Here is a 16,665-nt window from a genome sequence, read left to right as displayed (position 1 = left end):
TAAAGAAACAATTCAAGAAATTAATAATGCCATCATTATAATAATTATAAGTGGTGTTCAAACAAATAAAAAAAGAATAAAGACTCAAAACTAGTTTAGTCCTGATCAAAATGGGATTGAGGAAATCACAATGCAGAGGAAAAGGAGAAAGAGATGAATGTGATCAAAAGTAGATATGGATGACATAAGCTGAGAACCAAAGAAGGGATAATAGTGTTCTGGGGACTTCAGCAGAGAATCAACATTAAAAAATTAAAGAGGAACTTCCCTGGTAGTCCAGTGGTTGAGAAGCAACCTTGCAATGCAGGGAACATGGGTTCAATCCCTGGTCAGGGAACTAAGATCCCACATACCCGCAGATCCACTGAGCCCATGCACTGCAACTACCGAAGTCTATGCACCACAACTAGAGTCCATTCATTCTCCACAACGAACAATCCCACATGATACAACAAAGATCCTGTGTGCCACAACTAAGACCCAATGCAGCCAAATAAATAAATAGTTTTTTTAAATTAAAGATATTAGTTAAAATTTTCTTTTAGTTGAAGAGAGTTCTAAATACAAATTAAACTACCATTAACAAGAATAAATACCATGTAACAACATACTAGCCACTGCACTGAACCCTTCACATACAGCAACTTGTTTGACCATTACAACAACCCTAGGAAGCACAGACTATAATTATGTCCACTTTACAGAGGGTCCTTAGAGTAAAATTATATAGTCCAACATAAGTACAAGTCATAAACTTTTCTATAACAATAATACAACACTAAACAGTACAGGTAAAAACCTGCAAGAAATGCAAGATGGCATTTACAGAATTTCATTTATAATAGAAAACATAACCAAACTTTTCTGGGCCTTTGAAAAATCACTGGACAAAAATCAAAAGGTAAGGAAATAGAGGTTCTAAAGAATACAATAAAACTAATAAGGGTGCCCTGACAGATACACATATGAAAGTATTCGTGTGTGTAATTGTCTTGTAAATAGAATTCCATGGATTATTTTTCAAAATTGATCATATAAAAAATTTAAAACATTTCAAAATGTAGATCTTTGTCTTTTTAAAACAAAATTCAAGAAATAAAAACAGGAATTTACATTGGACTGAACATAGATAGCAACATTTAGAAGTCACTCAAGTAATAGAAGAAATCAAAGCATCTATTACATAGATGGTAGGAAATAATAAAAATAAGACTAGGACATATCAGAATCTACATGACATAGCTAAAAGCATAATCAGAGGAAAATTCATTGCCTTAAGCATGAAGGAATGAAAATAAATATTGATTATTTAATCCAAGGGTTCAGATTTAAAAAACAGCAAAATGGAGACAGAAGAAGGAATAAAGAAAAATCAGCAATTACACTTCAAGAAAATATCTTGAGAAACTTATCAGACAAGTACTCAAAGACTCGTGTTCAGTGCACAGTTTCTGAAAATTCAGACAACTTAAACTCTCAGTTATTGTTAAGATGACTGAATAGATCATGGGAACATCACATATTTGCATTACAGAGAGACACTAAAAATAACCATCTTATTTATTGATTTAAAAGCCTACAATGTGTAAAGTTAAAAAGTAGAATGCAAAGCCAAGTGTATGGCAGGGTCTCACCTGGGGACTGAGGAATACATTAGCAGTTAATACAACTTGTGTTTTTGCATGTTCAGGTTTATTTAAAGTAGGCAAGTTTTACTATTTCATATTTCTTCCAGTGTCCTCTTTAAAGAAGAACATTGCGTTCCATTTCTTTATGAGAGTGTATCTCTTAAACACTGTGACACGAATAACTTCTATACCTATTACAGCAAGCAATTACCAGATGTAATACTGCATTTATCTTTTCTCCAGGATCCCAAGGATTTATCTCTGCCCTCAAAGCAATTTTCTCTCAGAGGCTACTACTATTTCATACTAATGATTCAGAGCCCACTATTTCATACTAATGATTCAGAGCCCTCACAACCACATCAGAATACAACGGAAAAATTGAGGGACTAGGAAAAGTTAACCAACACGGAGTCAATGATTGTTTCTAATTCTTTTTTCCTACTTAAAAAGATCTCCTTTACCCAAATCTCTCTGTACTTTACCAGGGAACTTGTACACACTGTAAAGTAATATCCTGGGAATTAAATGTGACAAAGGTAAGCCCTCAGCACAGTGATTAGGTGTAATTTCCTATTTCTTCCCCCCTAATCCTTTCCTACTCTTAGCACATAATTAAAACTCCTCTAACCAACACATATTTACATAGATTCTACAATAGGCACTTAGAGATTAACAGTTCCAGTGCAACAGCTGTAAAGTATCTAAACTTAGATCATGTATGCAACATCATGGCTACCGCCAGTATCAGCTGTCAGCTCTTCCTTTTGAGAGAAAATCACAGATGATGGAGTGTCTATAAGCACTTTAACCATGAGAAATTTGGCCTCTGCAGGCAGTGGAGCATTTTGGCTTCAGAGAATCAAAATCCCACCAGAGGAAGCTAATTTCCTTTGTCTTAAACCCACCCTTATTCAACCAGTCTCCACACTGGTAAGAAAAAAAAAAGTTATTTGCTTCATCCAAAGTAATTAAAAACAGCAAAACCCAAATTTAAACCTCAAAACTATGATCTTAGCTTCCTTGGATGTCAAAATATTCATTCTCTTTACTATTCACTTGGAGATGAATCACACACTGCCTGTGTCATTTCCTGCTTTGATGTTATTTCACACTCCTTCTGTGATGTAACCTGGAGGGTCATATCTGTTCTCTCCAACAGAACCATGAACTTTCCCACATCATCTGAATTATGTATCTCTCACATAACAATTGCTTAAACATATTTATGACCAATAACAAATTCAATTCAGTACAACATGCATTTTTGAGCAGTTTGGAACTGTCAAAGAACAATTTGGGACTTTGGTAAGAAGTGATTTTACTTAAAAGGATTGTGGCAAGACGGGGGAAAGGGACCACTTGCAAATAGGGAAAGTAGGACCACTGCAGTGAGGAGAGTGTCCCCTGGCCCCCAGGAGATCTGCAGGTGTGTCTAGGGTTAGGCAAAAAGGAGTTATGAGTCTGGAAAGAAGCAAGCATGAATAAGGGGGATGGACAGATGGGCACAATTTGATAACAGCACCATCATCCTATTCCAGTGAAGAGCTGTTAAGGAGGGGTTGTAAGCCAACTTAGGCTGAGGGCCACCCAAGTTTAGCCTGCGAGGACAGAATCTTAACAAAGTTTGTTTTCACCAGCATTTTGTTCCAATTGACCAGTGGGGACTAAACAACTTAGCTAACCATTTAGGAGACAAAGAAAGAGAATTGGAGTGTCTGTGTCTAGCCTTGTTGTAGAAGTCAAGGAGGCATCTGTGAATATAATCTCAGTCACATGGGGAATGATGGTTAGTTGCAATAAGCCATTTCTGGACCACAGTGAAATGAAGATCACAGGGTTCAGGTGAAGTTCAATGTTGTCAGAAGACACAAAAAGAAAAAGGGCAGCTTCTGCCCTTTAGGAGCTTGAACACTAAATGAAGAGCCCAGAAAAACTTACACATGTGCAAAATAATAGTCATAATTAAGAAGTTGAAGGAACAATGGAAGACACTTAAATTTAGGGATAAGCATTTTCTCATTTATTTCTCCAACACCCTCATGATGCAGGTGCTACTGTCATCCCGGTTAACAGACAAGGAAAGAGAACCTTGCGGTGTCCATGGACACACGGAAAGAAAGCAGAAGAGCCAACTTAGGATCCAGATGGTGCTGACAACCCAGGTCACAGTTAATACACGAAAATGCCAAAATTTCAAAGAACAAATGAGTGCTGGGAATTTCAGGAGATACGTCAGAGGCCCAGAACTCTCCCTCTCATTTACATACGACTAATGACAAACCTTGGGCTTTCAGACTGCAATGAGGCAGAATGGCAATTCCTATTGAGTTGGACCCTAATAATCATTAAAAATACATGTAGAAGAAACAAGTTTAAATATTTTGCCCATAATTTTTATTACAAAGCCTATGAACTCTTTGCATCTAGCATTTCAGGAAAACAATATATGTGTTCAAGGATAAATACTGTAGCGAAGGCTCCCATAAATAAATGTATGAAACAGGAAGCTGAGGGAGTATTCGTGGAACACCGAGCATCTCTCTTCCAAACCTCTCCATTATTTTATTTGCTGAAATTGAAATTCTTGTCCCGGGGTAGAGCTTTTCATCCTGAGAAGGTTAAGATTTAAATGCTGCTACAAGAAAACTCCAAGGGGTATGTATCTGATATGAGACTGATTTTGAGCAAAGGAGATTATAGTAGAGATGAAGAAGGGAGCCAGTAACCTGGGAAAGGTAACCTTCATCTAGAAGGGGAAGAGGCTGAGAATAGGGAGTAAAGAACACAACTACTACTACTACTAAGTCGCTTCAGTCGTGTCCGACTCTGTGCGACCCCATAGATGGAAGCCCATCAGGCTCTGCCGTCCCTGGGATTCTCCAGGCAAGAATACTGGAGTGGGTTGCCATTTCCTTCTCCAGTGCATGAAAGGGAAAAGTGAAAGGGAAGTCGCTCAGTCGTGTCCCACTCTTAGCGACCCCATGGACTGTAGCCTACCAGGCTCCTCCATCCATGGGATTTTCCAGGCAAGAGTGCTGGAGTGGGGTGCCATTGCCTTCTCCGAAAGAACACAAAGGCCTCAGGAAAAAAAAAAAAGAAAATCTTGTCTCTTCATAATGATCAAAATATGTCGATACTATTTCAAAATGAAACTCATGTAGTCCTTCTCTTCAGTCCTTGTAAAATCCCATTACTTTCAGCTCAAGGGCATCTGCCTGTCAAGCCTAAAGAAATTGAGTGACACCAGTCACTGCTTTGGAGGAAAAGGGTTACTGCAGGGAAAGTCATTTGTGAGCCAATGGCAGAGGACTTTATGGGAACCAAGTTAGAGCCCAGCTGTCCTTTTACTGACATCTAGTAATAGCTCATAGTCAATAGTGGTGGACATGTCCCCATAGACTACCCATTCAGTGTCATGCTTATTGGTGCCCTGGGATTTGGGGAAACTCTCTAGTGACTCAGATGGTAAAGAATCCACCTGCAATGCAGGAGACCTGGGTTCGATCCCTGGGTTGGGAAGATCTTCTGGAGAAGCGAATGGAATACACACTCCAATATTCTTGCCTGGAGAATCCCATGGACAGCAGAGCCTGGCAGGTCTCAAAGAGTCAGACCAGACTGAACCACTTTCAGTGACCATGCCCAATGTCAAACCACTCTGGCAATGGGAGACCAGCTGGGAGCAGAGTCAGCCTGATTTCATGTGGTCCCTGACATTGGTTACTAAGGTCATTTGTTTCAGCTGATACCTTTAGGTTCTCTATCAGGGCAGGAACACTGCCCATATCTCAAGGGCTACCAGAGATTGAAGAGTAACCAAGACAATGAGGGACAAGGGGCAGTCTCACTGCCTGCCTGGGCCACATAAAGTGCCTTCCTCCAAACTAAATGTTTGACTGATAAATTGGGAAGGGGTAGGGAAGTCTGAGGAGAGGATAATAGGGCATGTACCTGGGACAAAAGTGGACAAAAAAATAAAAGATGAAACTCCCCAGCTCCCCAGACACCACCTTTCCCCAAAGTCCCACAGCCTAAATGTGCCCCAAAAGCAGGAAGAGTAAAATGTGTGCCCCAGAAGCACCTGGTAAAGCAGTTCCATAGCAATTTGTGCACATTTCTCCCTGTCTCCAACCAAGCCTTGGTGACATCTTCTTGAGATGCCCTAGTCCAGGATCTGTTACATCCTTAGGTATAAGAGAGAGGTATAACCTGAGAGACCCACTACCCTGAGATCAGAAAGGCAGAATGAATTACTGAACCACACCAAAGACAGAGAAAATCTAAGGGACAGATAACTTAGAGTGTTACAAACTATACTCCCCTCCTTACCTGAAACATCTTCTTTCAGGTTCTTGCTATTGTTGTTCACTTGCCAAGTCGTGTCCGACTCTTTGAAACCCCATGGACTGCAGCACACCAGGCTTTCCTATCCCTCAACATATCCCAGAGTTTGCCCAAGTTCATGTCCTTTGAATCAGTGATGCCATCCAACCACCTCATCCTCTGTCACCCTCTTCTTCTTCTGCCTTCAATCTTTTCCAGCGTCAGTGTCTTTTCCAATGAGTTGGCTCTTTGCATCAGGAACATATCTCTTTCAGGCTCTAGTTGGATATTTTTTAAGAAAGGTAATACTTAGTTCTAGAAATGTGACACAAATTATTTATCTGAGGGTCTCCAAAATGGAAGTTAACCATGACTTCTGGTGCTGAAAAAGTGTAAAATCTGATGGTTCAAAGATAAAGAAAAGTCCCCTCCCTCTCTGTGCTCCTCTGAGATGACAGGTGTTCAGTGGCTCAAACTGGGTCTTGAGAAAGCAGAGCCCAGAAATGAGATCAGGCTCACTATGGGTCCTACGAGCCCCAGGAACAACCTGCAGGGCTGAAGACCAGACAAGACCAGACAATCAGGACAGCAGCCCCAGAATGAACTCTGTGGGCAGGCAGCAAAAATCATAGAAATGCTAGTCAGGTGGCTTACTGGCTAGGACAGGGTTTCACATTCCTGGAAGCACATTAGAATCACCTGGGGAGACTTTAAATATCCTAATGCCAAGGTGGCACCCTAGAAAAATCTAATCAGAAACTTTGGGGAGGCTACCCAAGCATTAAGAGTTTCTAAAGTACCCCTGGTTGTTCCAATGTGCAGCCAGGACTGAGAACTCTGCTGTGGGAAGCAGTGAGCATGTAAAATACAGGGGCTCCCAGTTTCTACAGGGAACATAGAGTTTTGAGGCTTACTTCATTGCAATCTGTCAGCACACCATTAACTATGTCTTGTGTTAGGGAGGTGGTATGATGGGGAAGGGTGGGCTGTCTCTAGTGAGACATTTAGTAGAGACCAGTGCTATCAAAACAGAGTTCCTGTGAGCATACCTGTCACACTCTGCCATGAGCCAGCCCCCAGGACTACTGGATATTCAAGGCAAAGATTCTCTACTGCACCATCACAATATGCTGGGTTTGTGGGTATTGTTATTCAGTTCAGTTCAGTCGCTCAGTTGTTTCCGACTCTTTGCGACCCCATGAATCACAGCACACCAGGCCTCCCTGTCTATTAATAATAAAGTCAAAGTACTGACATTTCCCAATGATTTACATTTTTTTGTTAAATTAGAAAAATTTCAAGATTATCCTTGTAACAGTACCACACTCACATGGAACCACTTGCATTCTGATGGGTTCATTCATTCAACAAATAATTATTTAATGCCTATCAGATGTGTGCCAAGCACTGTGCTAGACCCTAAAGACACAGCAGTCAATACAATAGCTATGGAACCCTCCCTCGTGGAGTTTATCATCTATCAGAGAACGGAGATATTTAAACAAAATATTCCATTATAAGAATATATCCTACTTTGTTTACCCATTCTTTTATTGATGGACACCTGGAATCTTTGTGGGTTTTGGCTATTATTATGTGGGTAGTTTCCAATTAGGGGCAATTTCAAACAGAGTTGTTCTATTCATCTTTACTTGTTTTGATTAAATATTGATTTGTGTCAGGTATTTTCCTAAGCGAGGAAGCTATTGGGTCAGAGAATATGTCGAACTTTAGATAGCACTGCCAAGAATTTATTGAAAATGTTTGTATCGATTTAAATCACTTCAGTAGTGTATGATGGTTCCTCATCCTGCATATCCTTACAAACACATGGTTCCCATCTTTATCATTTAAGCCTTTCTAGCAGGTATCACGTGGCTTTACTCTAAGTTCTATAATTCATTAATTCTCTTCTTATTTTTGTGAAATCTGTAGAAATGAACGGAGAATGAAATGGCACCCCACTCCAGTATTCTTGCCTAGAGAATCCTGTGGACAGAGGAGCCTGGTGGGCTGCTGTCCATAGGGTCGCACAGAGTCGGACGCAACTGAAGCGACTTAGCATGCGTTGAAAAAGGAAATGGCAACCCACTCCCGTATTCTTGCCTGGAGAATCCCAAGGACAGAGGAGCCTGGTGGGCTGCCATCTATGGGGTCGCACAGAGTCGGACACGACTGAAGCGACTTAGCAGCAGCAGTAGAAATGAATTCAGGTGAAGAGCCAGAGGCCATGTCTAATACTGGGCTTTCTCCAAAGAAAACAGAACCAATGAGAGATATACTGAGGGAGAAACTGATTTACTTTAGGGAATTGGCTCCTGTGATCATAAAGGCCTTGTAGTCCTACGACTGTTAGTCAGCTAGTCAGGGGAGCTAATGTGTGTTTTCAGTCTAAAAGCTTGCAGGCTTGAGACCCAAGAAGAGCTAAGGCTTCTGTTCAAATCTAAAGGCTTGAAAGAAACCAATGCCCCAGCTCAAAGCAGTCTGGTGGGAGGAGTTCTCTCTTGTTCGAGGCAGGATCAGCATTGTTGTTCTATTCAGGTTTTCAATAGATTGAATGAAAGCCACCAACATCAGGTAGGACGATCTGCTTTACTCAGTCTAATGATTCAAAAGTTAATGTCATCCCAAAACATCCTCACAGACACACTGAGAATAATGTTTCACCAAATATCTGGGCACCAACCTCCCCAGTTGACATATAAAATTAACCATCACACTATCCTAGTTTGCCATCTTATCTGCAACCATTCCTTTCAAATCTTGTGTAATATACTATTGTAAAATACATACATTTGTATGTATATGTATATTATATATATGTACACACATATATTGTCATTGTGGTGGTGGTTTAGTCACTAAGTTGTGTCCGACTCTTGCAACCCCATGGACTGCAGTCTGCCAGGCTCCTCTGTCCATGGAATTTCTCATGCAAGAATACTGGAGCAGGTTGCCATTTCCTTCTCCAGGGAATCTTCCCAACCCAGGGATTGAACCTGTGTGTTGAACCCATGTGTCCTGCATTGCAGGTGGATTCTTTACTGCTGAGCCATCAGGGAAGATCATATGTAGTCATACTTCATATAAATTTAAAAATATATTATTTTGTTTAGCTTTGTGTTTGTATATTTCATCTATAATTTTACATTTTCTATAGATTACTCATTCTTATTGATATAAAGTATTTCATTATATGATTACATAAAAATTTATTTATCCAGTCTACTGTTGATAGACATGTGGGTAATTTCTGGTTTAGAGCTTCTCATGGATTTTGTCACCATAAATATTTAGGTTACTTTTAATTTGTTTCTAAGGAATATTGCATAGGCATCTCTTGCATGTTTCCTTGTACACACACATAAACATTCTCTTGGGTAGCCACAGGTCAAAAACTAATCCAGCTGGATCATGAGTGGAGAGAAAACAGCACAAACAAAAGTTTTCTCTCCACCTGTTCATGGCCTCTACCATTTTCTCTCTCTTTATCCTCACCACACTATGACTTGACTGGCTTCTGTTCTTCCCTAGAGGTTTCTCACAGATATTGCTTTATAAATTCTTATTGAAGTAAAACAGACCTACAAAAAGATGCTTGCATTTTATGTGTGTAGTGCAGTAGATTTCCCTAAAGTAAATACATGCAAGTAACCCAGATAAAGAGATGGAAAATTATAGACTGCATAATCTTAGCTTTACTGGATACTGCCAAACTGCTCTTCAAGGTGAGCATATCAGCTAGTTCTCACACCGTTTCTTCTCATCTTTGTCAATACTTGCGGTTAGCCAGACCCTAGTTTTGCTATGCCAACAAATAAAACTTCTGCCTTGTTTTAAGTTGCTTTTGTTTCACCAATGGTTGAGCACTTTGTTCAGGTTTGTGTGCCAGTTAGAACACTCTTTGCTCATTTTACTGTTTGGTTGTCATCTTGTTTTGACCTTTTCCCTAAGAGTCCACAGCTCACCCTCAGGCTTCCTTCGTGGCTCAGCTAGTGTTTTCTGACAGCTCCCTCCTATTTGCTGTCCCTTCAGCATAGACAATATCTTCTCATGTCTAACACACTGCCCTCCTCTTAGGCTGGATGGATTATGCTACAACTTTCCCAGGAAGTATCATGGGGGCTATAGCCTTTTATGACATTACTACCTCTTATACTAGGTGTCGTTAACACGTGGCTGTGCAAGTTTGGCTCACAGAGCATCTTCAGTGTAAGTTATCAGGTATCACGCTTGGTTGCAATACAAGCAGCTTAGTATTTTGTTTTATACCTGGCCTGCTCTCCTTACTCCATTAGCTTCATATCTCAGCAGGCTTCTGAGATTTGATGCAAATTATAGAATGTTACGGTAAAAGCACCATTGTCTAGGAATTTCTGAAGAACTGAGTTATCATCTCATTTCCATCACCAGCTGTGGGATCTTGGGCAAGTCGTTTCACCACTGAGCAGCAGCCTCTTCTAGTGTAAAATGAGAATATAAAGATACGTCCCCTGCCTACCTCTCAGAGTTGTTTTGAAGATCAAATAAAAGAACATCAAAGTGATAAGAGTATCTACCAGATGCCAGTCCCAGTCACATCATGAGAGATGGTGGTTGACTGACAGGCACAGATCCCAGGCTTTTCTGAAGCACTGCCCTCTGAAAACCTAGAGTACAATCAGGGGTGTGAGAGACAAACGTGCTCTTTGCTCACATTTACTGAAATAACATGCAGGCTACTAAGTAAGTGCTTGAGTGAGGATCGTAAATCATAAGGTACCCTCAGTTGAAAAAAATGCATCATTATGATTTGATTTCGGAAAGGCAAACATGACGTGAATTAATCGAGTGGCTGTGGAATCCAAATTCCTGTCTTGTTGAAGCTGGAGCAGATGTGGGGGGCAGGAGGGGTCTGTTCCAGAAGTGAGGAAAAGTGCAACTGAGAAGGAAGGACTCCCTGGGGAGCCATGTGGATTGCTGTGAGGGGCTCCTGCCAGCTCTTCGGGGCAAGCCCCACCACCACCTCTGGGCAGGGACATGGGGTGTTGAGGCTGCGCTGGCTTACTGGATCATAACTGCCGAGGAGCAAGCAGCACGTGGCTTGAGCAGGCAGGCAGAGCTCTTCAGTGAGGTGGGTTCCGGGAGGGCTCTGAGCCTGTGCTCAGCTGAGCTCCAGAAGCAGCTCAGGGAGGCAGAGGAGGGCAGAGCCACAGCTGCTGCCTGGCTCTCAAGAAGAGGGCTGGACTCTCTCCGTCGGCTGCAGGCTCAAGGACGGCGGGACTCCACTCCACCTGAGCCATGCCGGCCAACCTCACAGAGGGCAGCGCCAACTCCAATGGGACTGGGCAGGCACTGAATTCTCCTGTCCTTTGTACTGAAACAGTGACTTTCACTGCAGAAGTGGAAGGAGAGGAATGGGGCTCCTTCTACTACTCCTTCAAGGTAAGTTTCCTGCCTTCCACTCTGAACACTGATTTTAAATAATAAGACAAAGTAGAATTTTAAGTTAAAAGATCACAGCCAATACTATGAATGAGTGTAGCTTATTTTCTTTACTAAAAAGAGTTTTTTAAAAAAACTGATGAGCTATAAAAGTAAGTTTTTCATATTGTGCTGGGATCTATATTGTCATTTTTTAAGAATATTTGTTTGGGGTTTTTTTTTCCTGCTGCTACTACAAATGTAAGAGTCGTGAGTAACATTTATAAGTGGATGACTTTTTAATTTTCCCCCTTTCCTTAGGTCAAAGTACTTTTAGTTAATCCTAAAGTAGTGCTTGAAATGGCTGTTCCTCGTAAGGGTTATTGTTGTGAGTTTTTTGTTAGGAGCATCAGAAGTTTGTAAAGCTCACATCACCCAGGACAGTACCTGTTGCAATGAGAGACGTAGCGCTGAGTAAGGAAAGAAGGACCACACTTTCTGTGTTGATGATCCTTTGCATTGAACATCAGAGAGAAGTAAGGTCTTTAACTGTAGTTGGTGATGTTACTGTTCGCAACAAGTTCCCTCCTAAAAGAAATGAGGAAATCAGAGTTTAGTAAGTTTCACTTTCAAAGTATCCAAGGGCCACATTGAGGAAGAGGCCACTGTTAGGCTGATACTGCTTCCTCTTCCACAACAAGATTGTGGTCAGGAATAAACCGGGCATCCAGAAAATAGTTTCCTGCTTCTTGCATGGGAATGCAGGGATGTCAGGTTATTTCACAGGCTGCCTGATGGTGCATTCAGCTGTTACACTAATTCCCAGGACTCAAACTGGTCTTTCATACTTCAAGAAAAATTCTAGCAGGTTTTTTTTTTAATCCTCTGGGTGTTCTTGAAATGATTTGGTTTTTACTGACAAGGTAGAATTTGCTATAATATCCACCTTGGAGCTTTGCTTCTTTGCCAACAGTCAGAATAAAACTTTCAGCAGGGAGCTGCCCTGGAAGCCAGCCTCACTGGTGTTCGAGAGCCCTAGAGAAAATGTAGCAAAGCAGAGTGGAACAAGTCACTTAGGCAGATTGCATGGGACCCATCCCTAGGCACAACTTCCTAATGCACACACACAGCCTAGCTGCCCAGCTCTACAACAGAAAATAGAAACTGAAATTGGAGTGGGGTGCCATTTACCATTGACTGAATAATCACCTCTCTGAAATCAGCCTTCAGATCCAGAGATTCTATCTTGGAGAGGCAGGCTTTCTGCACCCAGGAAGCATACTGCTCCTCTCAGAGATGATGCCTCTCCAGCCTCTTTGATATTTATAGAACATGACAGCAAACAGAATGAAGAGAGACTGCCCACTGCAGAAAGGATGATAATCAGCAATAAGACAGTTATTCTGAGAGTCAGGCAATAATCAGCTGAAATCTCATTTGCCTTTTTTTTATTTTTTGGAATACAGCTCCGAAGGAGAAGTTTTGAGTGTTTGGATGAACAAACCCCTACTCACTCTCTTCTAGTGTTTGAACTCTGTCCTAGCAACATCATCTCTAGGCACTACAGAAAATCACATCATTTTCTTCTCATTTCTATTAATAAGTTTGCCCTCCAGCAATGGGACCACTAGACAAGGAGAGAAACAGAAAGAAAGAAAATATGTCTGATCAGGAACTTAGAATGTTCTGTTTCATTTTTTGAAAAATATAACCATTCATTAAAGCAGTGATTTTTAGTTACACAATAGTCAGTAGCAGTGTTGGTGAGAACTAGCTTATAAGTGTCCTAAGCTAGTGTGTATCTTTTTCCACCATCCCCTTTGAGCACAAGCAGTTTTGATGCAAACTCTTGTTCCTTGTGATCCTTTTATCCCACATGTGTCTCAAGAAGAAAGTCAGAACTGTGTTTGTGAATTGTCTCCCAACCATGTCCTTTTAATCTCCATCGCCTTTTCCAAAAGCAGTAGAAATGTCATCAAAAACAAAGTGGTAACAGCAGTAAAAGTAGAAAATAACAAAAGCCATATATTTCATTGGCTGTGGGCTTTCTCGGTGACATGAATTTTTCTGAATGACATTTGTGAAGTGTCTCATTTAATCCTCAACCCATGGTGTATCTTTCATTTCGAATTGCCTTTCATCTTCATCTGAGCTTATCTAAATTCAACCTGGTCTTTAAGGCTCCTCTTGGGTTGCTTCCTCCCTGAAGCCCCCCAGACCCACCCCTCCTCCGAGTTCCAGTAGTGTCTGGAGTATACCCCCTCTCTTTGCCACTAAATCCTACTCTATGCTCAACTGCTATTTCAAGAATGTGTCAGGTCAATGTGCAACAGTCATTAAGCTCCTCAAGTGAAAGTAATGCCTAATGTTTGTTTCATGTTTTCTCCAAAAACCAGCACTGTGTGTGTCCTACTCAATAAACATTTACTGCATAAATGAACTGTGGTTCTGTGTTCTGTTTCTGTCTGCCATCTACGTGTTGTCAGACCAGGCAACAGAAAGTTTGCTTTCTCAGTGACAGAGGTGAGGGTCTTATTTACTGCTACTCCACAGGTCAGCCCCTGCCCTGCCCGGTCTTTATCAAATGTATTCACTGAGGTCCTTCTCTGTAGGCACATTTAGCTCATCCTTATTCCGTTTCTAAGCCAATGTGATGAAGGTAAGTAATAGTTGCCAGTGGGTGGAATATAAAAGTAAATGGGTCATCATACACTGTAGCTCGTACTGGTTTAGCCCTAGCAAACCCACACCCACCCATTGCTGTCTGCCCTAGTCTTAGCTGCTTTACTCAGTCTACATGTCTAGGCTTCTAACCTACTTACTTATGTAGCCCTCAAGTTCTCCTCTGAACCCAAAGCTCTCTTGGCAGAAGATAAGATATCCATGTCTAAATCTTACCAGCCCTTTCTTCACAAGCGTGGAGGCTTTTCTTTCTTCCCATCTCTATCTCCAAACTCTTGCCCCTGCTCCCCACTGCTCTAAGCCACTCTGCCATCCTCTGTATATTCTTGGATACCAGCAGGAAGGGCAGAGGTGAGTTCACCACTTTCTTCTTCCATCGTGGGTTTCACATGACTAAACCTCTGTGGTCCTGGGTTCAAGGTTCTCAGCTCAGGCCCCGGTTTCTGTCACAGTTTTCAATGTCTCATTTGTTCAAGGTTCCATCTAGCTCACCTCACCCATTTCTAGTCCCCAGCATCAAGCACATCTAAGGGCTTCAAGAATCTACCATACATCTTCAAGGAGGATGGGACCTGGCTCATAAGAAAGTGAATGGAAGACCTGAATATAAGACTGTTCAAGTGGAAGACAAAGAGAAAACTCTTCTTAATAGCCTTAATTTTGCTGGTGAATTCACTTGCAAAATTTCCTGAATCCCTGATTCCTGATGGTGAGAAAATTAATTCAAAGTACTGGGAGGGAAACCTGCTTGAATTAGTAAATTGCTGAAATTATAAAATAATGCAAAAGAACTCAGTTTTATTACTCTCAGGTGAGGGGAGAAACATGAGCCGAGACTGCAAAAATATTACTTGACAATGATCTTGTTTTGAATCTCCTTTAGTGGGTCATTACAAATGATATGCAATTAGTCTAACTATTGTTTATATGTAAATGGTTACTTCTAAGTGCCTGGGGGTGATTGGACACAGTTTGTTCCCTTTGTTTTGCTCCCTCTGCCTGCTCTCTTGATTTTCTTAACACATTCCTCCTCCATTAGTATAACAAAAGCAAATTCCAGTTCAACCCATGTCTCAATTATCTTACACTAGGCCTAAAGAAACGTTTAATGATGTAAAGAATCTGAAGTATACCATTCTTGTTTTTATTATATTTAGGTTGACAGTTCCTTTGTAAGAATACACCCTACCTACTGTGGACCAGCACTTTCACTTTCAGTGACTGCCACTTCAGCTCTCTCTGTGCCCACCTGCCTGCTTCTCTGCACACTCCTTTAGTCCCACCTCGGCCCTGCAGGACTTGACTGTCTCGTCTCCTGCCTTGGGCCTCAGAACAATGTCAGGGATGCCCTTCCTGGAGTTCAGGAGCCCTTGGTTCCTGTCCTTTCAAGGTACTTCCTGAAACTTGTAACAATGGTTCTTACATTTAATCATGCATCTTTTTGTCCTCTTCTAATCAGTTTCACTCAGTCTGTTCATATTGAGTTTCTAGAGCTGAATACTGTGACTATTCATAGGGAATTACTATTAGTTTTGCCCAGCTAAATAATTATTAAAGGTCTGCTATCACTGCCTATTCCTGTTAGGCACTCCTAGCACGCTACTCTCCAATCCCCTGCCCTGGACCAGCACTAACAGATCCAGCTTCACCCCATGCCCCTGAGAAAGGCACACATTTCACTGGTTGGCTTTACAAGACTGTCGTGCAATTCCCAAGCTATGTACTCTCGTGTGTGAAAAAGGAAAACTCCCTCAACCAACTTGCCTTCTGTATCACATCATCTGATGGCAGGTAACAATCTTAGTTAATTCACAGTAAATGCAGAATTGCAGAGTTTTTCAGCCTGTGAAGGGTTTTCCCACTTTCTGACTCAGGAAAGGCATCTAAGCTCTAGGAACGATGCTTCTAGAGTGCGTGTGTCCATATATGTGTGGTTGGAGTGAGGGAGCAAGTCTGACCTGGGGAGGAACCTGGGCCACTTGGCATTGACTGAGATGAAGAGTCCTGTCTGGCCTTCAGTAGTGATCATGCTTGTTCCAGATCCTTCTTGGGATCTACATCAGGCTCGGGTCAGGCTGCACTGCCTTCCGCGGGAGCGTCCGTTTGTCCCATTTTCCTTCAGGTGCATGGGTATTCACACCTCCCTCTTCCCGTCTCTCAACCCTCTGAATTTCTGTATCCTTCCTGGGAAAGAAAAGTTTGACTGCTTCCCTCCCAGTTTTGGGCTGGTCCTCTGTCTCCCCACGAGGCCATTGGCTATTCAACTGCCGCCTCACGAGAGCTGGGTAAATCCCCGGGGTCTGCCATCCCCTGGTTTCTGTACAGTAAGTGGAGATCACTGCTCTCTAATCCTGTGCTCCCAACCTTGTTCTCTTCCTCTCTTTTTCTGTGGTAGCCTGGGGAGGGGGTGCTGTACAAATCCTCTCATCAACGTCTAAGTCTCCCCACACTCCGCACCACTACTATACCGTCTGACACTCCTGGCTCTCACGGCCGGCTTTCTCTATGGTGGGAAACTTAACTAGACTGTTTTCCACCAAATGAATTATTCCAGACTCTTGGCTCTGAAGGCTCAAAAGACACAGCCTCTTGCAAAGGAAAAAGACATGTCTCTTCAAGCTGTTTA

At 41.8% G+C, this 16,665-nt stretch overlaps 1 protein-coding gene and 1 long non-coding RNA gene across 5 annotated transcripts in view; both read left to right on the top strand.

Moving 5' to 3' along the window:
- The first annotated feature begins 2,788 nt into the window (after positions 1 to 2,788).
- On the top strand, positions 2,789 to 3,998 carry LOC145522329 (uncharacterized). The gene is made up of 2 exons (XR_014065985.1): positions 2,789 to 2,936; positions 3,680 to 3,998. It is a non-coding gene; the product is annotated as an uncharacterized LOC145522329 (long non-coding RNA).
- Positions 3,999 to 11,234: 7,236 nt separating this feature from the next.
- Positions 11,235 to 16,665, top strand: part of NPSR1 (neuropeptide S receptor 1) — a 151,102-nt gene continuing 145,671 nt past the window's right edge. For all 4 annotated transcript variants that reach the window (XM_081534273.1, XM_081534270.1, XM_081534271.1 and 1 more), the window contains exon 1: positions 11,235 to 11,378. In XM_081534273.1, coding sequence (XP_081390399.1) covers positions 11,235 to 11,378 — 144 coding nt within the window. The remainder of the gene's footprint in view (positions 11,379 to 16,665) is intronic.

The sequence above is a fragment of the Giraffa tippelskirchi genome, chromosome 10 (genome assembly GCF_054371585.1).
Source record: "Giraffa tippelskirchi isolate mGirTip1 chromosome 10, T2T-mGirTip1v1.2.pri, whole genome shotgun sequence".
In the NCBI taxonomy this organism is placed as follows: Eukaryota; Metazoa; Chordata; class Mammalia; order Artiodactyla; family Giraffidae; genus Giraffa; species Giraffa tippelskirchi.
The sequence above is the reverse complement of the archived record's forward strand: the minus strand, read 5'-3'. Positions and strand labels throughout refer to the sequence as shown.